A 25691-nucleotide genomic window follows, 5' to 3' on the forward strand; every position below is an offset into this window, starting at 1 on the left:
GAGAGAGGTCAGGCAAAGCAAGGGTCAGGGCAGGAGAAATACAGCAAGGTCAGAGCACAATCCGGGTCAGCAACTTACAATTCACAGGTTCACAGGATACAGGATACAGGTAAGACCAGAAGGCACTGAATGACAGCTCAGGTCCATTTAAATATCCCGCCCTGCGCTGCCAATGGTGCCCAGCGGGCGGCCGCGGCTTCTACTGCGCATGCGCGAACTCGAACGCCGCGGCCGGACCTAGTGCCCGAGTCCCTGCACAGGGCGGCACACTGCGCCTGCGCCGGGACCATCGCGGCGGGGATCGAGGAGATCCCTGACAAAGGAGCTCATGCACCCAGTGGCCTTTTTCTCTAGAAAACTGACTTCTGCAGAAAGGAATTATGATATCGGGGACCGGGAGCTTCTGGCGATCAAGGTAGCACTAGAGGAGTGGAGGCTTACTAGAGTGGGCCGTACACCCAATATTAATATTTACAGACCACAAAAATCTAGAATATTTGAGGACAGCAAAGCGCGTAAGACCACATCAGGCCAGGTGGGCACTCTTCTTTTCGCGATTTACCTTTCATATCACCTATAGGACAAGGTAAAAAAATACAAAGCCAGATGCGCTCTCCCGCATGTTCGGGGACCCTGAAGAGACTCCCAAACCTGACACCATCCTGTCCTCGGGAAATTTTCTGGTCCTACAAACCGAGCTCCGCTCGAAACTGCAGACCGCATCCATAGGTAGGCCAGGTCCACCCGGTGTTCCCTTATTGAATAGGGAGGGGCTTCTTTGGAAAGAGGATCAGATTGTGGTTCCCGAGGAAGCCCGTACTTTGGTACTTGGATACTGCCATGACCACCCGTTAGCAGGGCATTTTGGAGTACGCAAGACCCTGGAGCTGTTGCAGCGTACAATTCGGTGGCCCAATATGGCCAAGGATTGTGAGTCATATGTTAAGACTTGCACCATTTGCCAGAGGATTAAAGCTACTAGGAACAAGGCCTGGGGCCTATTACGCCTATCACCAATACCTGACAGACCATGGAGTATGATCTCCATCGATTTTATTGTGGAACTTCCACCCTCTCAGGACCACACAGCAATCTTTGTGATCGTAAACCATTTGTCCAAGATGGTCCATTTTGTACCTTTAAAAGACACACCTACAGCCCCTGAGACAGCACAGGTTTTTATCAGGGAGGTGGTGAGACTCCATGGGATTCCTAAGGATATTGTGTCAGACAGGGGGGTTCAGTTCACATCTAGATTTTGGAAGGCTCTATGTGAAATGCTTGGGATTAAGCTTTCGTTCTCCTCTGCATATCACCCACAAACCAATGGCCAGACGGAGCGAACGAATCAGACCCTGGAGCAGTACCTCAGGTGCTAAACCACCTTCCTCCAAGACGACTGGTTGACCCTCCTGCCACTAGCGGAGTTTGTGTATAACAATGCGAGTCATTCCGCTACAAAGCAGACTCCCTTTTTCGCGAATTATGGGTTCCACCCCGTATTCTTACCGGATCTGATTCCGGAAGTCACGGTCCCGGCCATGCAGGACATGTTAAGTTTTTTATCCTCTAACAGCAAGGTGCTGCAAGAGGCGATGCCAAAGGCCCAGGAGGACAATAAGAGGGATTTTCATAGGAGGAGATGGGAAGAATTAAGCTTGCACCCGGGGGACCAGGTCTGGTTAGCCACAACAAATCTTAAAATGTCCTGTCCATCAAAGAAACTGGCACCTAAGTTCCTGGGTCCATTTCGGGTAAAATGTAAAGTCAATGAGGTGGCGTACGAACTTACACTCCCCAAATCTTTTAGGAGTCATCCGGTCTTCCATGTGTCACTATTGAAGCCGGCGACACCAGACCCCTTTCCGGATCGGAGGTCTAAACCTCCAGAGGCGATAAACATCAACAGAGAAGAGGAGTTTGAGGTAGAGGCAATCCTAGATTGTAGGAAGAGGAGAGGCAAAACTCAGTTCTTGGTCAAATGGAAGGGGTACGGGGCTGAGGAGAATTCGTGGGAGCCGGCCCAAAATGTTCATGCCCCAAGATTCGTTCGGGAATTTTTTCAGAGCCAGCCATCTAGGAGGGGTCGGTTGGGCATCCGGAGGCTGCCCGTAGGGGGGGGCCATGTCAGGGACTGCGGGTCTCGCCGTGGCGCACAGGTCTGTGCATGTGCAGATTGCCTAGGCGCACTAATGTGCAGGCACTAGGACCTGGGCGGCGGCGGCAATTGCAGCCGCGCATGCACACTCGTGCGTGTGCGCCTGGCACCAATGACGGTGCAGGGCGCACTATTTAAACTGGCCCAGCGGTGATCAGGTCGCTGCAAGTTCTAGTTCCTGTACCTGTGTTTCTGAAGTGTGTTCCTGTTGCCGATCCTGCTTGTCCTGATTTGAGTTGACCTTCTCCTGCTCTGACCCCCGGCTTGTCCCTGACTACTCTTCTGCCTGTTGTTATATTACTATTGGACCTCACGTTGCTGAACCTTGGCTCGTGACCCGGCTGCTCTCTGTCTACTGCTTGGTACCTACCTGCCTCCACCGTTACCGACCCGGCTAGTCTGACTACGCTCATTCTTGACTGTCATCCATCCATCCCGCTCGGGACCTGGACTTGTCAGCCTTTTCACATCAGGCTCACCCCCGGCACATACACTTGGAGGGACCCCTCTACCACAGTTGGGTGCACTCAGGGGTCGCGACCTGGTTTCAGTCTTGCACCAAGTCCATCCCCACCATCAGGGGCTCTGGTGAAAAGGCAGACTGGGACTTAGACTCCGCGTCCTGGGGAATCCCGTTCTGTGGATCACTAGAGATCCCGCCGGGCGGTGTCTGACACCCACATTCAATTGCATTGCTTATATCTTGGTCACTAGGGTGGCCTGGCAAGCAGCAATACAGGCCATAACATCCGGCGGACCACGAGGTGGAGGACAGGCAGACTCTGCTAGGTCAATCTGAGACCCCATATTGTAGAAGGCCTCGCTGTGCACCTCCACAAGGCCCAATGGCACTGCGGAGAGCACCTCCGTCAGCAGGAATCGGAGCTTCTTCCCCTTGTTAGGTTTTGAGAGGGTTCTATTAGGCATCCGCAACGCAGAGAGACACCTCCTGACTTCGGCAGCACTTCATTTAGGAACTTTAGAAAAGGATTCCACTGCCTACAGAGCTCTGGCAGATGTGACTGCTGAGAGCGCCATCTTAGGCAAGCCACAACTCCTTGCTTTCTTACTTACAGGTGCCGGCTACCTATAGGTGATCTCTTGGTGAGATGGTGATGGATTCCTGGACGGACACACCCCTGATTCCCTATTCCCCATTCTCTTCCTGTCTTCCTTTTATCTCTCTTCCTTTTGTCATTCTCTATTTCTCTCTATTTGTTTAAGTGCTTAAGAAATTGCTGTTGGAACATACACCCCAGCTCTTGTTTTTTTTGTGTGACTTTCATATGTGATACAACGCAGTTTAGAAATGTTTAAGTTTCTTGAATTTGCAGACATCAACACCATGGAGGGGACTGCACTGGAAATGGTGTTTAGGGATCAATCACCAGTTTGGTATTTATCCTTAAATCAGGCTAATCCTCTAATGCACCTGCGGACTATTCTATGATTACCTTACTGCTAGTATCTATGATTTTGATGTTATTGTTGGTTTCTATTACAACCTAACAGCTTAGCCCCTTCACGCCTAAGGGTAGAATAAATCTTAATGTCTAATTTTGCAACTTTGACATGTGTTAGTAAAACCATACATATCACAACTACTTGTACATCCAGGTGGATTATACCTTGTTTTTTTCAGGACAAATTGGGCTTTCATTTGGTGGTAAATGGTAATGGATATCTCCTGCTTGTTTTTTTATTATCAAAGGAAAACTGGGCCAAAATAGCAAAAAAAATAATTTTTTTTAATTTAGCTGTGTGTTTCTTGTTATTACCATAACCTATCACCAAAGAACAACCCAAAATAATTTCTCCAGCTCCTGACGATCGCAGTGATACCACATATGTGTTCGTTATTTGTACCGTAGTACAGCCAAGAACAATGTATGCATTTTGTTTTTTTTTTGTCCTACCTAAAACACTGACATTAACTGACACGGATACTAACTAAAAAAAAAAAAAATCCTGACATTTGACCCTGGCCCAACCACTAACCCCGGCACTGACCTAGATCAAACCTTGATCTAGGTATTTTTTTTTTTTTTATAATTTCTTTTTTTTTTTTTTTTATACGCACAATTTATCTCTCTCCTCCATTCAGAGGATCACGTAATCATGTGTATAAAAAACGTCAAATGTGCCGAATAAACAGAACAGTGATTTGTAAAGATACTGAGTGTATCTTTTTGTGTCTGTTCCCTATTGCAGTAGTTACTATTAACTTGGAACCACTAATCAATATGCGCATAGTAGATGCCTATCTTCAAAATTCCGGTATTAATGTCCAAAACAAAAGATGGGGTATGCTTCACAGTGACTGATCACTGTAATAGCCAATCAGAGGCTATCACAGCAATCAGGTGACCCAGAATTGGGAGTTCCAGGTCCCGATCGTTAGTACAGGACTCGGGGCTCTTGGTTGACACCCGGTCTTTGTGCTGGGAACGAGCCGTGCGGCATGCCCCCAGCACAAAGACAGATATGCAAATAAGCAGCCCCATGGAAAAAAGCCAAAGTTCTGTAAAGCCGCATATCTGTGTGACATTGGCGCCAAGGGGTTAACATTGTACAAGCGAATTGCTTTGTATACCTTTTTTCAAAATGAATAGAAACGTTTGAAACAGAAAGGTTAAAGATCTATAAATCTGAAATAAATACATGTAAATAGTATAGTTGGTGTACTCTGACAGTTGTACATTTTAAAAATGTGTGACACAACATCATTAATATATTTTTGTATTGAGATGGGCCCTTCTCGCAGGGGGCCTAGGACAATCGTTCTCCCCCCCCGCTATAAATCTATCACTGGTTTCCAAAACATTTTATAGAGTTAAAATAGTTCTGTTATATGTTGTTAGCACTAGAGATTACAGTATAGTTTATTGTTTAACAGTAAAAATAAACATATAGGTCAAGTTAATATGGTTTATTATTCTTTGTTTTCAAGACCAATCCTTCAGTGTACTGTACATTACTGTGTTTTTCCAGTACTCTGATTATAAAATGTCAGAACAGTAACAATGCTGGCAACTGTTTACATAAATGATTACAGTTTGCTTAGGTATTACTGAGTAGTCTTCTTTTTACGTCTGTGTTTGAACTTCTCATGGAAGCAAATGTGCTTAGCAGAGTATGCAATCAGTTTCAAAGAAATCATTTTTAAAATGATCTTGAAACATTCTTGCAATCTCTTTTTACTGTGGGGCCCCTTCTTCCTAATGCACCTTTTATCTATACTGTTGGGTCTGATAGATGCAGTGGATATATGTTGGTGTAGCAGGACAGGGTGGAGATCTCTTTTTTGACACAGAGGAGTCTGAAAAAAAGATCTACCTTTCTTTGAAGCAGACTCGTTTAACACCTCAGCCATTTTAAAGCCAGCTTGCCACAAACAAACTATTTAAAGTGATAACAAAGCTGGAGTTAGGTTTTAAATATTTCAAATGTAACCTCCTACCATAGAACAGTCACCCAGAGTTGCCTACTATTACCTTTATTAGACAGAAAAGGCTCTTGAGTTCCTCACTGGTTTGTTTTACTTTATTACTGGGGTCTAAACTCTAGGTTAAGACTAGCAAATGATTCAGTAGTTTGACACCTAGGGGTCAGAATTTTGGTGCAGTCAATTTGTTTGGTTCTGTCTCAGAAGTAATATTTTTTGGTAACATTTTTTAGTTCATTCATTGCAATATTAGTTTTTGTATCCATTGCAGTGGTAATAATAAGGTAAGCAAGGTTATGAATTTAGTTGAGTTTAAAGGTTAGCATTAAGTGTAAGAATAAATTCATATTAAAGCCCAGCCATTTTTTTTTAAATATTGTGGATAGAGTGGGGAAGGGGGAGAATTTTTGTCTGATTTTTATAGCAGTCCCCTCACTTCTTGCTGGAACAGGAAGAAATGAGAAATCTATACTCACAAACATGTTGGCAGACAGGTTAGCTCTGATGAAGAGGGCATGTCCCTTGAGACATGTTAGATATCGCATCTACCGCACCAAGTGTCCCCTGAGTCTGTCGCTTCACCACTGTGTGTGTGTGGTCCACTACAAGACCGACCATTTGGTTGATATCTACACTCATGACCAAATTGGTTTGTAAGTATGTTTCTTATGTATATTCTTTGCAATAAATGGTATCTGAAATAATGCACAAGGCTGGTGCGCACTCTTTTTGCTTCTCCTGTCTAGTCTGAAAAATTTGCCTGATCTGAGGAGGGCAGCAAGGCCTAGAAGCTTCCCTGGCTATCTGTGGAAATATGAAGGCTTGTAAAAGAATGATCAAGACTGTTATGCGCGGGAATTGGGACCACACCCAGGAAGGAGCCTGACCATGGCTTGGAGCGGGAGCTCGATGTGAGAGCTCCTGGCTCCCAAGCACCTCCAGTGTCCTGCTGAGAAGGGGAGAGATGTGCGGGAAGCCCTGGAGAGACTAGCCGGGTAGAGGGGGGGCTTGCCTGGCGTGGACCGAGGACCTCCGGGAGTGGCGGCCATCGCGGCGGGTCTTCCTGTGCTCACGGCCCGACACTGTGTGTTCCCTGGAGCTCAGTGGACGCCGGGCGATCAGGTGATCTGCCGCAAGGGAGCTCTGGGAGGCAGAGGAGCTGGCCGGTGTTTCTTGGAGCAAGGGAGACGCCGGCTCTCTTCCTCCTGCACACAGGACCGTGGCAGCTGGAGACACGCCGAAACGGGCTGGGTGAACACCCCCTGCAATCCACTCATTGTGTGAGGGGAATGTCGAGTGCAATGTTCCCCAGAAGAAAGTACCTGGAGCTGCCTCACCCCTCACTTGAAGAAAAGGAAGAGATGTCCTAAAGTGCGGGAAAGTCTCTCAGAGAATTTCAATCTCTATAGAAACCAGAGATCTCACATGGGGGAGAAGTATTCCTGTTTCGAGTGCGGGAAATGTTTTTAATGTAAGTCCTATTTTTATATATACCAGTGATAATACAAGAGGGAGCAGCCATACCCTTGTTCAGAGTGTGGGAAATGCTTTTCATAGAAGTCCAGCCTGCATATAAATCAGAGACCTCACATGAGGAAGATGCTATATCCCTGTTCTAAGTGCGGGAAATGTTTTCTCAGATAAGTCTAGACTTACACGGAGGAGAAGTTGTATACCTATTCGGAGTGCGGGAAATATTTTTCAGAGAAGTCCCTTTCTTCATATATGACATAGATCTCAAACGGGGGAAAAGCCGTACTGGGGATAAGAGGGTGAGTGATAGCGACAAAAGTACTGAGATTAATATATTGCATGGGAACTGAACTGTATGTATTGAACTATAGGTTTAAACTGAGGAGGGGTTCTGTCAAGGTCCTACCTTTTCCCAGAGGTTATGTTACTCCATGTGCTAGCATCCATCTTGGATTTCTACTGAGCATAATGGGAATCTTTTATGCCTTCAGGTCTCTGAGGTCCATCCCCCAGAGGGGTGTGGCTGAGTACATATAAGCCTGGGATCTGCACATGCTCTTTGCACTTGTGCCTTGTGTCTTTGTCTTGCTACAGCTCTGTGTATACGCTCGTGACTCTTCTGGTATTCTGACTCGGCTTGTGACTAAGACCATTCTCTGTGTTTCCCTTTGATCTGACCTTCCGTTGCTGAACCCGGCCCGTGACCTGTGATTCTCTGTCTACTGTTCTGTACTGTTTTGTCCCGTTGTTATTGACCCGGCTTGCCTGACTACGCTATTGTCATTCTCACCAGCTACACGCCATTGGCGGCGGCCATTACCGCAGCTGGGGTGTCTCGGGGGCCGCGACCTGGTCCCTGGTTGCGTCAAGTCCATCCCCACCATCAGGGGCCCTGGTGAAGGGCAGCCTGGGACTTAGACTCCGTGCCCTGAGGGACTTCAGTCTGTTGGTGGTGGTTGTCGTCAGCCAGTGCGTTACCCTGCCACTAGGCCTACCTGTCCGTTCCACAGCCCTGCCCTGACAGGTTCTTAGAGGAAAATCAGAAGGAGGACAATGTAAAACAGACAAAGACCTAGAAGAAGAGGACCTGGGCAGATCAGTTCAGGAGTGGGGGGAGAGAAAAAGGAAGAAAAGAACTGAGAGGAGGATACTATGGAAGACAACAAATTTTGATATCAAATCAAAAATAGACCCCCCCCCCCCCCCCAAAACCACAACTGCGGAAAATTTAAATAGTCCATGACAGCATGAAAAACAAAGTATCACAGGGAGGAGGGCCTAAGGCTTCCCAAACAGGGTCAATTAAAAAATACATACCCTCACTGGAGAAACAGACTCCAGAGAGACAACAGGGAATGAGGGTAAGAGGGAAAACAGTGGGGAATGTTCCAGACTTTCCCTGGGAATAGCTAACAGTAGTCAACATATGGAAGAAGAAGTGGATATGGTAAAGTAGAAGAACAAGAGGAGAACTCACAGATGCCTACTAAAGCAGAAATAGCAGAAATGTTTAAAGGACTTTAAAGATCCCTAAAACAGGAACTGGCGAAATTACATAAATATCTTGGGCAAATATTATCAAGGGTGGAGGAGACGGAAGAAAAACTAGATAAACTTGCCCAAATTATACAGAAATTAGAAAAACGGACGATGGAACTGAGAAAAGAACAAAGAAATCTGTTATATAAATTGGAAGACCAGGAGAATAGGGATAGGAGATGCTATATAAGGATACAAGGCTTTCCAGAGATCTCCCAAGGAGAAGATTTGACAGGAATAATAATGAGAATGCTGAATACTATAATGGATAGAACTAAAACAGAGCCTCTCAAAATGGAGGGAGTATATAGAATAGGAAAATACATACAAGAAGATAGAAAGGAAAAGCCAAGAGATGTAATAGTGCAATTCCATAATTTTCGGGATAAACAAGAGCTTTGGAAGAAGATAAAAGGAAGAGCAATAATAAAATATGGAGAAATAAATCTACAGATCTTTGCTGATTTAGCAGTGGAAACATTAATAAGAAGGAGAACTTTGAAACCGTTACTGGAACAGATGAGAAAACAGAATGTTCGATATAGCTGGGGGTTTCCAGCATGTTTGATCGGTAGGAGAAATGGACGTTCAGCAAGACTGAGATTCCCCGAAGATCTGAGAGACTTTTGTGAGAGACTTGATATACAGAAAATAAATATTCCTGGTTAGGAGGAAGAGAAGGAGAAATGTGGGCTATGGAAAATGAGGGGAGGCAAGTAGCTCTAAGGAGAAGTAGAGAGTAGGAATAGTAAAGAGGAATAAGATGGGAGGGAAGGGCGGGTTCCTCTCCCCCTTTTTTTTTTTCTCTCTCTCTCTCTCTCCCTTAATTTCTGCCTCTCTCTTATGGTCTTTGAAGTTTACTAGAGTATGGCAGGACACGGAGGATGAGACACGCTTATTGGGGAAAAGTTCATGGTCAGAGCTTCACCTTAAAAGCTGAATCAAAGGTGGGGTTAGGACCACAAATGATTCATAGGCAAAAACTAAGCCTAAAGGGAGATGGGGGGGTGGGGGACAGGGGGAGGGGAGTGGGAGGGAGGAGGGATGGAGAAGAGACGTGAGGTTGGAGGGAGGGTATGGGGAGGGGATAGGTAGTTTAAGACTCTGCGAAATAGTGGGAGAAACATCAGTCTGGATAAATCCTAGAGATCAAAGGGGAAAATGTGGAGGAAAGAGGAAGAGAGACGAGATGGGGAAGATAGAGGTGTGGAGAGGAGAAGAATGGAAGAGATTCACTTTGTGACTTATAATGGTAAAGGGTTAAATAGCCCTGGGAAGAGATTTGGGATTTTTAAAGAAATTCGACATAGATTTTCTTCAGTGGTTTTTTTACAGGAGACACATTTGGTGCAAGAATCAAATGTGAAATTAAATCCCAGATATTATCCAATGTGGTTTTATGCAGATTCCCCAATTAAACGTGCCAAGGGAGTGGCAATAGGTTTTGCAAAAAATATAAGGTTTAAGCTGGAAGACAGATTGGTAGGGGAGGGGAGATTTCTGTTTCTGAAGGGAAAATTACAGGAAATAGACTGTACACTAGCAAATATTTATTGCCCGAATAAGAAACCGTAGGTATTCCTAAAAAATACTCTGAGGAAGTTAATGGATTTCAAAAAAGGCAATTTAATTGTGGCAGGTGATTTCAATCTCTGCATGGATCCCCAGATGGATATGACATCCCCTGTGCAGAGAGATGGTAGTAGGTCTCTGAAATCCTTGAAAAAAATGATATACCAATGTCAGCTTGTATATATGTGGAGAATTAAGCACATATATAAATAAAAAAAAAAGACTTATGTGCACGTTTTTTTCTTCTAGTCACAAACATGTATTAAAAGTAATCTATTAATTTTAATCAGTAGCTCCAAGTCCAAACTTTTAACACAATTTCCATTTTGTGTCCTTTATGTTATAACAGGTTTACATTTACTTACACCTCCCATTGTTATTCCATCAATGAAAGCGATATAGGGTTTTCTGCATGTTCCTGGCAAAAAAAAAAAAAAAGGTCAGAATTCAATTCTACAGCAAGGCAAAATTGTAGAAGGTAGCTGATACAAATATTTGAATGTTTCATTGACTAGCGCTATAGGGGCTTGTGGCAATGGCATCAGATTGACATTGGTTTTAGATGCTTCTGAGATTGTTCATAATTTATTGAAAAGTGCATTTGACCTGCATTAACATTTTTCAAGTGGGTTTTGCATTCCCATAAACTTGAAGGGAATGCAAAATCCATCGGAAGCTAACAAAAGTTCGTCAACACAGCTCCTAATGCCATAGTAACTGCATTTTTGGAAAGCAGTCGAGTTTGTAGCCGATGCCTGCTAGAAATATAATTATTACTCTTCTACTTTACAGCATGGCTCTATTTCATGGTAACAACATGTCCCTCTAAAGCTGAAGCACAGAACATGTATTAGATTCAGAAACCTTGATCTTACTCTACAACAAAACTAATAAAACAGAATAGTATTTGGGGATATAGATAGAATCAAACACTGGCTTTAACCACTTGCCTACAGGGCACATATACCCCCTTCCTGCCCAGACCAATTTTCAGCTTTCAGCATTGTCACACTTTGAATGACAATTGTGTGGTCATGCAACACTGTACAAATATAAAAATGTTATAATTTTTTTGAGACAGATAGAGCTTTCTTTTGGTGATATTTAATCACCTCTGTATTTTTTTATTTTTTGCTAAACAAACCAAAAACAACTGAAAATTTGGGGGGAAAAAAGTTTTCTTAGTTTTTGTTATAAAATTTTATAAATAAGTGACTTTTCTCCTTCACTGATGTGCACTAATGAGGCTGCAGTGATGGGCACTGATAGGCTGCACTGGTGGGCACTGATAGGTAGCACTGATGAGGAGGCACTGGTAGGTGGCACTGATGGGCATTGACAGGCATCACTGATGGGCACTAAAAGGCGGCACTGATAGGCAGCACAGACTGGCACTGTTAGGTGGCACTGACTGGCACTAAGTGACACTGAAAGGCAGCTTAGATGGGCACTGATATGTGGCATTGATGTGCACTGGTAGGCACTGATATGTGGCATTGATGTGGCACTGATGGGCACTGGCAGGTGGCATTGATGAGCACTGACAGCTGGCATTGATGGACACTGACAGGTGGCACTGATGGGGCTACACTGATCATCAGGGCACACTGATCATCAGGGCAATGTCCCCTCTGAGGGATGCCAATTACCATCTCTCCTCTCCTCTCGAGCTGTCAGAGTGACAGCTCGTGAGGAGAGAAATGCCGATAACTGGCATTTCCCTATTTACATGCGATCAGCTGTGATTGGAAAGAGCTCTTTCCGTTGATCGGTGATCCGCTGCATCTGAGGGACACAGCGCACCACCATTCACTGCACTGCATGCCCCCGGAGCAGCACATGAGCAGTTGGAATGAGAGGACATCATATGACGTTGTAAGGGATTTCCGGCAAGAAGAATCGTGATCGGAAATGCGCATGCGCGCAGGAATGCGCATGCGCGCAGGAATGCGCGATCGCGCACACATGGCGAAGATTGGCGCCAGACGACCTATTTAAGGAGTGCCTCTGCTCATGTTCAGTGTTGACTGGTCTTTAGCTCCCTCGTGTCCTGCTTGTTCCTGTATGATTCCTTTGTTGCTGACCCGGTTTGTTCCTCACCTGACTCTGATTGCTCTCCTGATTGATACTGGTTCCTAACTTCGGCTCTGCTCCTGACCTTGGCTTTTCCTTCTGATTCTGTACCGTGCTGCCCGACTGTTGATGACCCCGGCTATTCCATGACATTGCTCCTGTCTCTTGTGCTCACTACCTGCCTTGCTCTGGTGCACGCCTGACAATCTGCAAAACCTGCATTGCCTACTACTACTGTGCCAAAATCCGAGGATCATCAGCCTACCAAGGTCTTCATCAGCAAGAGCTGCAAACAACAACTACTGGCACTCTTGTTCCCCTGGGTCCTAGGCTCCCTCTGTTCCAACTCCAGTGGGGTCAGGGCTGGTGACACAAGTGAGGCCGACCTCGTCATTTCAGTCTCCCATCAAGTACGTGACAGACGTCCTCGCAGAACGAGAGAACCGCCTTGCGCCCATCATTACCTTATATGGCGGGCGGGAGGTGATTAAACAATCAATTAACATGTTGTAACTGCAGTCCTTGGCCATTCTAACTGCGTAACCCTTTGTCAAAGTGCATACACATATATGCATATGTGTGCTTGTGGTGAGGTCACAGTCACTGTACAGCCCGCCCAATTTATTTTCTCTGCTCTTGAATGGAGAAAAGATATTCTGCATCTTTTTCTCCTTGCTAGAGGAGAAACATGCAAACAAAGCAGTGTTTGTAAAAATAAATAAATATAATAAAATATATAAAAGGCTGCACTATTATTTCTACTAATAACAACAAATGTGGCATCACTGTGATTTGTTTTAACCCAATATGAAGGGGTTACAAATACATTTTTATTATATGACTACTTTTATGCTTTACTATTAAATCAAAATTCAGTCAAACAGCTAAACAAGGGTTTGAAGCAGGCCATAAACAATGGACACTTACTGTATACTAGCACTATGAAATGTATTACCATGTCAGAGACTTGTCCAGAGAACTAAATTAGAACTCTACTTATTAAACAATGAACTATATGCCACTATGCATCAATACAGAGATAAATCATGCAGACCTACTTGACAAATTTAGCATTAAAGCCCAATTAAATTCCACATCTTATATCTTTATATTTCACTACCCCAAACATTATAATTTGTAACTGATTTTTGCAGAGAAATGTCTCAAATACCATTCTTTCAGTGAAAATGTTGCTTCCTGCCCTAATACTGCAATGGTCTATGCAAACAGAATCAAATGTGTGGCCTGAAGCGCAGTAAAAGGGAAGAGGTGTTTCTGACCAGGTCTGTGTAAATTACAGAGAGCAGTGGCTCTTTTGTTATGCCTTTTAGACTCCACAGTCATATTTCACATCGCAGGAAAAGTAAAACAATAATGAAAATTGTAAGTACAATGTCTATCTGATTATACTTGTTTCTGTGTCTTCAATTGGGATTTATTACACAAAGGGAATGTATTATGTGTAAGCAGAACGCATCAATGTGCAATAATTCCACAATAATTTGGGTATTCCTCCCATGCATATTCAACTAGTTCCTAAATTTTTTTTTTCTTTGACACCCAAGCAGGACTGGCTTCAGAAATGGAAGATTATCTGCACTGTAAGGAGGAAATAACACATCTGATCAGGAATCATAATATTGGGGTTTCCATCTTCAACAAAAAATGAAAGCTAGTTCTTCAACCCACTTATTTCATTGTAATGGTATGACATCACGAATATGTTGAAACGGACATATTATTATTATACAGGATTTATATAGTGCCAACAGTTTGCTCAGTGCTTTACAATATAACAGGAGACAATACAGCAACAATACAGTTCAATACAAGAGGGTTAGGAGGGCCCTGCTCCTTGGAGCTTACAATCTAAGAGGGAGGGGTTAGTGGTACAAAAGGTAGCAACTGTGGGGGATGGACTGGTAGGAGGAGTAGAAGATTCCATTATTAGCTGAGGGTAGGATAGGCTTCCCTGAAGAGACAGGTTTTCAGAGATCGCCTAAAAGTGAGCAGAGTAGGCAATAGTCGTATAAGTTGGGGTAGAGAGTTCCAGAGGATGGGGGAAGCTCTGGAGAAGTCCTGGAGATGAGCATGGGAGGAGGAGACAAGGGAGCTAGAGAGCAGGAGGTCGTGCAAGGAGCGGAGAGTACGGTTTGGGTGATATTTGGAGACAAGATCGGTGATGTAATTTGGGGCAGAGTTATCAATGGCTTTATATGTTATTGTTAATGTTTTGAATTTTATCCATTGGGCACTGGGAAGCCAGTGGAGGGATTGGCAGAGAGGGGTGGCAGATATGGAACGGTTAGTAAGGTGGATGAGTCTGGCAGCAGCATTCATGAAAGACTGCAGAGGGGATAGCCAAATCTTCTCTTAGGTTGGACTCACACCTGAGTATAGTGGAAACACATGTTCCCACTCATGCTTTTTAGCACATTGAACACTTCGCATATAGGGCAGTTCATTCACTTGCATGGGCTGCCCTAAGCATGAAAACGCCTCAATGAAGTTCCAGAACGTAAAGGTTTTTTTCACAGCGCATTTTGGCACATTTGTACATTTGCCACATGATAAAACACGTCTGCTACCCAAGCTTGCAGCACCATTAACAAATATTGACATGACAAGAGTGATGTGTGTTTGTAGCACATTTCTGAAACATGTGGCAAAACATGCATTTTCTGTACGTTTTGTTGCTTGATCCAGAAATGCCAGGAGTGAATGCAGAAGAATATAACAGTAGCAAAGGGAATCTAATGTGGGGAAAAAGTGTGCAATTACAACATGGTAGAATGAGTCAAGGTTAAATTTTCACTTGGAAGTTAAAGAGTAACTCCACTTTTGTGGATAAAAAAAATACCCTCTGGGTAATCAATATACATTCCAAGGATTTTAACAAACTTTGTTGCAGATTCCTACCTTTTGTTGCTCTGATGAAATAGCTGTTTGTTTAGTTATGTTATGAGCAAAGTTAATCTGAATGGTAGTGACTTTCATTGTCAAGCAGCTGTTGCACTTGCAGGGCCGTAATGAGAAGAGGCAGGGTCTGAATCCCTTTAATGTGATTAACCGTTGGGGAATACCTCACCAGAAATTAAATGTTTTCTACAAAGGATGCCTAAAATCTGACTTGTATCTTGGTGCAGTCTTCTGAACAAAGCCTCGAAGCATGTAGCTGTGCCCACCATGACATCAGTGTGTGATGTCACCAGCCTGTGTGAGTCCGAGTCTTCCAGCTGCTTCACCGCATTTCTCTGCAGTCCACCATGGTTCTGCCTTAACCATGTGGTAACCATGTGCCCCCAAGGGGCAGTGACGTCACCACGCATCTGACCATCATTACGGCGAGTACTGACGGAGTGTGATAACACTCCCACGAGGCTGATCCTCACCGCAATCTGCGGTTTAATTGTATTACAAGCGTTTTTATAATTTGAATAATGTGAGTGCATTATGGGAGCATATTAAAGATTGTCTTTACATACCTTGGATAAGGCACCATATTCTCATTCCTTTTTCCTTATGGGTCATATGAGGATACATTGAGCATTGGAGTGAGGAGAGGTTCTAGGAGGGAGAAATCCTTATACCTACACAGGCTCAGAAGAGAAGCCACATGATCCCAGCTACACAACCACAAGCAGCTTGAAAGGAGAGTATATTATTATCACCATTTTTCTGCTGAACTTCATTTTTTTTTGCACAATTTGCACATTGGACTTTATGAATTTATTTTTAACTAGTTATTTATATTGCGAAATTATCACAATTGGATTCATTTAAATACTTATTTATATAAGGTTTTTTTTTAATTTTGATGACACATTGTGTGAATATAATTTGATTCATTATGGTGATGCAGTTTGCAAGTTGATATTCTCACAGCACATAATATTGAACAGTTTTACTTTCTATGCACGCTTTATTGGCACGATAGTATTAGAGCGCGGTAATTATTAAATAATAAGAATTGTTACTGTAAAATACCTTTCTCTGAGTTAATTGATGGACACAGCTCTTCTGAATCTTGACCACAAAGGTAAAGTGCCACCTACAGGAGCAGGACACTAGGCTGAAAAGAACACAGAACTGCCTATGGGTGTTCCTCTGGTATAAACCCCCACTCTGTTATAGGCAAGCCAGTTAGTCACAGAGCAGTGTCCGAAGTATAAACTCCAATAAAGGGGTGGGTGCTGTGTCCATCAATGAACTCAGAGACAGGGAATTTAAGGTGATGTAGTAGGATTTCATATTAACCCATGTATTTTATATTATTCACATTAATTTGCATGATAAGTATTATTTATATTATCATTATTATTGATTCAATAGTAAGCAATAGTTGTTAGCCTTTAGAAACTTGTATATTATTTCATAATAGCGAAAATGTGAATTTGAAGTTGATTTTGTGACTGGACTATATTTTCAAGGATAATGGCATTCTTGAGACTAGGAGATAAACCTTGATAAGAAATGAATTAAGCCTGACAAGTGTAGTGATTAGAGTAATATGTGTGAAAACTGTGTACTTAACCACTTCCCGTCCGGTCCATGTATATAAACGGCCAGACAGGAGCAGTGCAGGAGCGGCGCCCTCTGGACACAGCAAAACACTGATCGCTGTATGGGACCTCTGTGTGAGGTCCCGATCATGTGGTCCATGAATAGTAGTAAGCAAGATGTCACTTCTGACATCATTGCCTACTATGTGTGAAATCTGTGAATTATCACAGAGATCACATGATACAAGGCTATTCACGCAACCTTGTACCATGTGACAAGCTGTGACCAACCACAGCTCTCACAGTATTTCTCAATGGATGCAAGAATGCAGCCAGAGAGAAAGAGAAATTATTGCTTTTACTGCTAGGGTGACACTATGTTAAAAACAAAATACAAATATTATAAAAAAGTAAGAATATAAAAAAAATGTTTGAAAAATTATAATTTTTGGTTATAAACTAATTTGGGTTTTTTTTTTACTAAAAAGATAACTGAATAAATTTTGTCCAAGATTTACAAAGAAAGCTTATTTATTTGCAAAATGTTATAAGAAAAACACTCCTTTTCAAAATGTTTGGACTTTTTCATTTATATAGCAACACAAATAAAAATCCCAGTGGTGAATCAATACCACCTAAAATAAAGTTCTATCTGTCTCAAAAAAATGCTAAAAAATTCACATGGGTACAGTGTTGCATGACTGCGCAATTGTCAAAGTGTGAAAGCGCTGAAAGCTGAAAATTGGCCTGGACAGGAAGGAGGTAAAAGTGTCCAGACTTGAAGTGATTAATTAAGCTGACAGGTCCATACTGTAGATAAGGGTCTGCCTACAGTTGCAAGAAAAAGTATGTGAACCCCTTGGGATTACGTGGAGTTTTGCATGAATTGGGCATAAAATGTGTTCTGAACGTCATCTAATTCACAACAATAGAAGAACACAGTCTGCTGAACATAATACTACACAAACATTAGATGTTGCCATGGTTTAATTGCACATAACATGTAAACATTCACAGTGCAGGGAGGAAAAAGTATGTGAGGCCCTAGCTTAATTACTTCTCCCAGAGCTAATTGGAGCCAGGAGTAAGCCAACTTGACTCCAATCAGTGTGATGATATTGGATGTGTTGCTGACAGCTGTCCTGCCCTTAAAAAACACACACCTGTTTTGGGTTTACTGGTTTCAAGAAGCACTGTCTGATGTGAACCATGCCTCGCAGAAAAGAGCTCTCAGAAGTCCTACGATCAAGAATTGTTGACTTGCATGAAGCTGGAAAGGGTTACAAAAGTATCTCCAAAAGCCTTGATGTTCATGTGTCCACGGTAAGACAGACTGTCTACAAATGGAGAAAGTTTAGCACTGTTGCTACTCTCCCTAGGCATGGTCGTCCTGTAAAAATGACTGCAAGAGCACAGCACAGAATGCTGAATCAGGTAAAAAAGAATCCCAGAGTGTCAGCATTCTGCATTTTACAGGAAAACGTACGACCATCTGTCCGCCAACTGAAGCTCCGCAGAGGATGGGTGATGCAACAGGACAATGATCCAAAGCATACAAGTAATTCAACAAAACAATGGCTGCAACAGCACAGAATATGCCTTCTGAAGTGGCCCAGTCAGAGTCCTGACCTCAACCCGATTGAAATGCTGTGGCATGACCTTAAGAGAGCAATTCACAACAGACATCCCAAGAATATTGCTACACTGAAACAGTTTTGTGAAGAGGAGTGGTCCAAAATTACTCCAGATCGTTGTGCAGGTCTGATCTGCAACTACAGGAAACGATTGGTTGATGTTATTGCTGCCAAAGGAGGGTCAACCAGTTATTAAGTCCAAAGGTTCACATACTTTTTCCTCTCTGCACTGTGAATGTTTACATGTTATGTGCAATTAAACCATGGCAACATCTAATGTTTGTGTAGTATTATGTTCAGCAGACTGTGTTCTTCTATTGTGACTTAGATGACGTTCAGAGCACATTTTATGCCCAATTCATGCAAAACTCCATGTAATCCCAAGGGGTTCACATACTTTTTCTTGAAACTGTATGTCTTAACTAATACTTTGAAATATATTTACACCCTGTTCCAAATTATTCTGCAAATTCTATTTAAGTGTCACAAAGATTAAATATTTTGTTTTTCAGTTTAACTCATGGCTGGCATTGTGTCTCAGGGCTCTTTTGATCACTGAAAACAATCTCGGACATCTGTGATAATTAGATTGGCAGGTGAGCCCAATTTAAGGAAAAACTACTAAAGGAGGGTGTTCCACATTATTAAGCAGAGCACCATTTTCAAGCAATATGGGGATGAAAAAAGGATCTCTCTGCTGCCGAAAAGAGTGAAGTAGTTCAATGCCTTGGACGAGGTATGAAAACATTAGATATTTCACGAAAACTTAAGCGTGATCATCGCACTATTAAGAGATTTGTGGCTGATTCAGAGCACAGACGGGTTCGTGCAGATAAAGGCACATTGAGGAAGATTTCTGCAAGATCCATGCATCGGATCAAGAGAGCAGCTGCTAAAATACCAGCAAACAGATATTTGAAGCTGCTGGTGCCTCTGGAGTCCCACGGACATCAAGGTGTAGAGTCCTCCAGAGTCTTGCAACTGTGCATAAACCTTCTATTCGGCCACCACTAACCAATGCACACAAGCAGAAACGGCTGCATTGGGCAAAAAATACATGAAGACTAATTTTCAAACAGTCCTGTTCACTGATGAGTGCCATGCAACCCTGGATGGTCCAGATGGATGCAGTAGTGGATGGTTGGTGGACGGCAACCCTGTTCCAACAAGCCTGCGACGTCAGCAAGGCGGTGGTGGAATCATGTTTTGGGCTGGAATCATGGGAACAGAGCCGGTCGGCCCCTTTAGGGTCCCCGAAGGTGTAAAGATGACCTCTGCAAAGTATGTGGAGTTTATGACTGACCACTTTCTTCCCTGGTACAGAAGGAAGAACTATGCTTTCCGTAATAAAATCATCTTCATGCATGACAATGCACCATCTCATGCTGCAAAGAATACCTCTGTATTAATGGCTGCTATGGGGATAAAAGGAGAGAAAGTCATGGTGTGGCCTCCATCCTCCCCTGACCTCAATCCTATTGAGAACCTTTGGAGCATCCTCAAGCAAAAGATCTATAAGGGTGGGAGGCAGTTTACATCCAAACAGTAGCTCTGGGAGGCTATACTGACATCTTGCAAACAAATTCAAGTAGAAACTGTTCAAAAACCCACAAGTTCAATGGATGCAAGACTTGTGAAGCTGCTATCAAATAAGGGGTCCTATGTTAAAATGTAACGTGACCTGTTAAATAGTTAAAAAGTTAAAATGTTGTTAAAAGTTTGATTGAAATAGCTTTTGATTTCAGTAAATATGCTGCAGACACAACAAATGACAATTTTCAGTTCTTTACAACCTATAAAGTGTTTTGAATCTTACTGTATGTAATAATTTGGAACAGTGCATTGTAAGTTTATGTTTAAAAAAAATACTGTTATTAGGAGGTTTGTTCAATAAAATTTGAATTGTACTCTTAATAGTTGATAACATGAGAATTATGCTGACTTATTTACATCAATTATTTAGGTAAATGAGAAAAATATAATTTGCATAATAATTTGGAACAGGGTGTAAATATATGTATATTTAGAAAATATTAAATAAGAAAATAAAACAACTTTGTATCATTACATACATATATTTACTATAGTGCATATTTATGTAACAAATATATAAATACATAGATACAGTGCCTTGAAAAAGTGTTCATATCCCTTGAAATTTTCCACATTTTGTCATGTAAAAACTGAAAATGTATCCTATTTTTTCGCTCCATAAGACGCACCTGACCATAAGACACACCTAGATTTTAGAGGAGGAAATAAAGAAAAAAAAATTCTGAACCAATGGACTGCAGACATAGTACAGGAAATGACCAGATAGTGCGGACACAGTACAGGAGATGACCAGAGACTGCGGCCACAGTACAGGAGATGACCAGAGACTGTGGACACAGTACAGGAGATGACCAGAGACTGCAGACATACTACAGGAGATGACTGATGTGAATTTACAATATATATGTAAAACGCTGCGTAAATTGACGGCGCTATATAAGTACCTGAAATAAATAAATAAAAATACAATGACCAGAGACTGCAGACATACTACAGGAGATGACCAGAGGCTGCGGACATACTACAGGAGATGACCAGAGGCTGCGGACATACTACAGGAGATGACCAGAGGCTGCGGGCATACTACAGGGATGACCAGAGGCTGCGGACATACTACAGGAGATGACCAGAGGCTGCGGACATACTACAGGAGATGACCAGAGGCTGCGGACATACTACAGGAAATGACCACAGGCTGCGGACATAGTACAGGAGATGACCAGAGGCTGCGGACATAGTACAGGAGATGACCAGAGGATGCGGACATAGTACAAGAAATGGCCAGAGGCTGCAGACATAGTACAGGACATGACCAGAGACGAGACTGAGTACACAGTACAGGAGATGACCAGAGACTGCGGACACAGTACAGGAGATAAAGAGATAATATGCGAGCGCTATCCGGGGATCTGTAAAGGATAGCAGCTAGAACACCAGAAAAGGTAACCCAGAAAGAACCTTCCAGTAAAGTACATATATATATATATATATATATATATAAGGTGCAGCGCTAAAATAACATAAATATCATATTATAGCATAAAATCAAGTGCAAATATCAGATCACACTGAGGTGAAATTGAGGGTCCCCTTTTTTGAACAGGTTCTGCAACTGTGTTCTTCTCTCATTGAAGAGAGCCCAATAAAGGACACCACATAGCGTGATACCGTATACACTAAGTTTATTGAATCAGAAGGTAACACAACATGAATTGTAGAGGTAAAATGAAAGTAAACACTGACCAGATACTACTCAGGATGGCCACCAGTGATGGTCAGACGTCCGGATACTGTAGCCCCCCCCCCCGATGCGTTTCGTGCGATGCACATTATCAAAGGGTCCTGGGCTTACAGGCAGGGACGTCAAGAAACTGCTTATATTGATGAAATTCATGTGGAAAAGGCACCAGCGATTATCGCGGCTGCCATTTTCCCAGCTATCGGCGCATGCGCAGTGCGTCGGCGCCATTTTGTCATAGATATCCGGCTTACGATAGTGTCCTCTATAGGTCAGCGCCATTTTGTTGGCAGTATTCAGGCGCAAACCATTAGTGTAAGTCAGTGTGTATTACACTGTGACTTACAGAGATGTCTTCTACAGGTCGGCGCCATTTTATTGGTAGTGTTCAGACGCAGACAAGCAGTGTGAATCAGTAGAACAGGATTGTCCAGAGAGGACAGATTCTGTCTATAATTAGTGGAACACCAAGCTTTCTTGAGGTAAAAGGGCTTTGCAGCAGGCTTGGTGTACCCACAATAAAATATTATTGGTATATAAAATAGAGGCAATTAATAAAATATAACTAAAATAGCGTATCACAATAGGACTATCCTGAATAAAAAATGGTCAGATACATATAATGGATAAAACATAATTGAATACATATATCATCCAATTAATACAGAGAGTTTCTCATACACGATATCAATATATAAACATGTATAATAAGTACAATAGAAATAAACGAGCATAAAATTAGCAATAACAAATAAGGTCAAATGGCATAAAAATCGAACGACCTAAAAAAGGTCGAACGACCTAAAAAAAGTATAGAATGGGAATTATAATAGCATAGTAAAAACAGATTACAGTAAATTAGAGGCTAGTGGCGATATAAAGGGAAAAAAAGACAGACAGGACTAAGATATATAAATGGTTACTAATAAAAATACACAATACGTCCGAGGGGTATAACTCTCGGGACATAACTCTCGGAAAAAAATAGCAATGTATATATCAATATAAGTTAAATAACAATGTATATCAATGTAAAGTTAAAATTACCAAGAATATATGTGAAGGGATGTTTATCAAAAGCTCATAAATAATAGTATAGATTATAACCAATAAAAACACATAATCGGGAATAAAATCTAAAAATTAATGGTATATAACAAGGGTATATTTATATAGTTAAATTAAAACTGGACTAGATAATATATCAACTATTCTCTATAAAACAGTTCAAGTCAAAGTCGACATTGAGCCCATTGGGGTGCAGGGAGCCAAGTTCATATATCCATTTTGACTCCAACTGTGACACCATTCTCTTATTATTTGATCCCCTCCAGTGGGTATTAGCAACTCCAAAACCCATAAAGCTCAATAAAGATGGATCATTATTGTGTCGTTTTTTGAAGTGATGTGAAAGGGAATGTTCTTTAAACCCCTTTTTTATATTAGATACATGCTCCCTGAGTCTATCTTTTAAGCATCTAATGGTACGTCCCACGTACTGCAATTTGCATGGACATTGAAGGAGGTAGACAACGTTTTTACTGGAGCATGTGATAAAATCATCTATACAATATGTTGTCCCTTTTACAGTGGAACTGAAAGATAGATTTCTCTTGGTAAACTTGCTACATCTGCAAATAATGCATTTTTTACAGGGAAAAAAACCTTTTAGGTCAGAAAACAGTGTAATATTTTCAGGAGGGTCTACAATATTAGAAGATATAATATTTCTAAGTGAAGCGGCCCTTCTAAAGGTAATTTCTGGTTTCTCAGGTAGTAAACGATTTAACACAGGGTCCAATTTCAATATTTTCCAGTTCTTTTTGATAATTCGAGCTACAGCTTAGACTTGACTCTTATCAATCAAGAAGGTAGGATTATAACAGAAAATTACTTCAAACCTACAGACAGAAATGCACACCATACTTAGGACATATTTATTTGTAAAAAAAATTTGAAATCCATTTACAATTTTCCTTCCACTTCACAATTATGTACCAATTTGTGTTGGTCTATCACATAAAATCCCAATAAAATACATTTACGTTTTTAGTTGTACCATGAAAAAAGTTGGAAAGTTTCAAGGAGTATGAATACTTTTTCAATACTTTTTTATGGTTAAACACTTCTAAGATATTTTACACATACAGTGGGGTGAGCTGAGGTAAGTTTTTGTCCTTGGGATGAAGAAGTCTTATCAAGACACAAAGTTTGCCTGGTTGTATGACAGGTGTCAGATTTATGGTTAGTTACAATGACGTACATCTTGGCAACCAATCATATCATTTTGGGTGGTTGGCAAACGTGCCAAACACCCAAACAACCCATAAAAAATGCAAACAAGGAACCTTAAACAGCAGCTTGCAAAACATTTCCTCAATGGGGAAGGGAGGAACCCGCCCCTTAATAGTGTACTCAGGAATAGGTGTGGTAGAGGAGGCCACCAGGCCTTTCCTTGGGCTGTCAGTGAGCATAAAATGAATCTGACCTTTTACAGGAGGCTGCAGTGGACAGGTACACACAAAGTACCTGGACCACAACCATGGAGTGCAATGCAACTTCCTTAGGATGCGACACAAGGAATGCAGGACAATGTCCTCATTTAGGTGAAAATCCAAAACCAATGTCGGAAGAAAGGAGGGGGACAGACAAATAAAACCCTTACCCTTGTGCAGAACCAAATAGAGAGACTTACAAGATAAGGTTGCCAGCTCATAAATGATGGAGACCAGGAAGCAGGGCCAGATCTAGCCTGTTCGATGTGCGGATGCAGTAAAAAATGTCAGGGGGCAGAGGATGGGAGGTCAACAGGGCAGTGTATAGGGGGTCAGCAAGGCAGAGGATAGTGTCAACAGTTTGTAGGGCAGTGAACAGTTTGTAGGGCAGTGAACAGAGGTCATTAATTTGTAGGGCAGTGTACAGTGGTCAGCAAAGCTGAGGACAGGGGTCACTGCTGGAAAGGCAGAAAACAAGAGTCACTTTTGGCTTGGTAGAGGACAGGGGTCACTTTTGGCAGGGCAATCAGCAGAGCTCCTTCTTCCATTCCTGCACTGCACACAGCTTAGTCACAGGCAGCAGAGCTCCTCCTACGCACACAATGCATAGCTGAGATCAGTATGGTGTCAGACAAAGACAGTATAGTAGATGGTAAAGTATCAGATTAGGGCGGTATAGTGTCAGATTAAAGTAGTATGGTGTCAGGCTAAAGCAGCACAGTAACAGATTACGGCAGTTTATTGACAGATTAGGGTGGTATAGTGGTAGGTTAGTGCAGTAAAGTGGCAGGTTAGGGCAGTATATTGGCAGGTTAGGTTAGTAAAGTGTTAGGTTTGGCCAGTATAGTGGCAGGTTTGGCCAGCATAGTGGTAGCATAGTGGCAGGTTATTGCAGTAGAGTGGCAGGTTAGGGCAGCATAGTGGCAGGTCAAGGCAGTATAGTGGCAGGTTATTGCAGCATAGTGGCAGATTAGGACAGTATTGTGCCAGGTTATTGCAGTACAGTGGCAGGTTATTGCAGTATAGTGGCAGGTTAGGGCAGCATAGTGGCAGATCAGGGCAGTATAGTGGCAGGGTATTGCCATATAGTGGCAGGTTAGGGCAGAAGAGTGGCAGGTTATTGCAGTATAGAGGCAGGTTAAGGCAGTAAAGTGACAGGATAATGCAGCACAGTGGCAGGTTAGGGCAGTATAATGGCAGGTTAGGGCAATATAGTGGCAAATTATTGCAGTATAGTGGCAGGTTATGGCAGCATAATGACAGTATAGTGGCAGGTTAGGGCAGTATAGTGGCAGGTTATTACACTATAGTGGCAGGTTAGGGAAGTATAGTGGCAGGTTAGGGCTGACAGCGACAGTGTGATAGTGACAGTGTGCTCGGTCACTTACCTCATGGCTAGAGACAAAGACTCCCAGGCTGCTGTGCACACTCCGCCCCTTTGCTCTTCTTCAGCTTCAAGACCAGCCAGAGTGAAGGAGTCTGTGGGGAGAGTAGAGGATGCAGCCACA

At 42.4% G+C, this 25691-nt stretch overlaps 1 protein-coding gene across 7 annotated transcripts in view; it reads right to left on the reverse strand.

The window, feature by feature from the left end:
* HIBCH (3-hydroxyisobutyryl-CoA hydrolase) overlaps positions 1–25691 on the reverse strand; it is a 638488-nt gene that overhangs the window by 468632 nt on the left and 144165 nt on the right. For all 7 annotated transcript variants that reach the window (XM_089690215.1, XM_089690218.1, XM_089690217.1 and 4 more), the window contains one exon: positions 10553–10605. In XM_089690215.1, the coding sequence (XP_089546341.1) occupies positions 10553–10605 (53 nt within the window). The remainder of the gene's footprint in view (positions 1–10552; positions 10606–25691) is intronic.

This window comes from Staurois parvus, unplaced genomic scaffold (genome assembly GCF_062004578.1).
Source record: "Staurois parvus isolate SC_StPar_1 unplaced genomic scaffold, SC_StPar_1.0 ptg000522l, whole genome shotgun sequence".
Lineage (NCBI taxonomy): Eukaryota > Metazoa > Chordata > Amphibia > Anura > Ranidae > Staurois > Staurois parvus.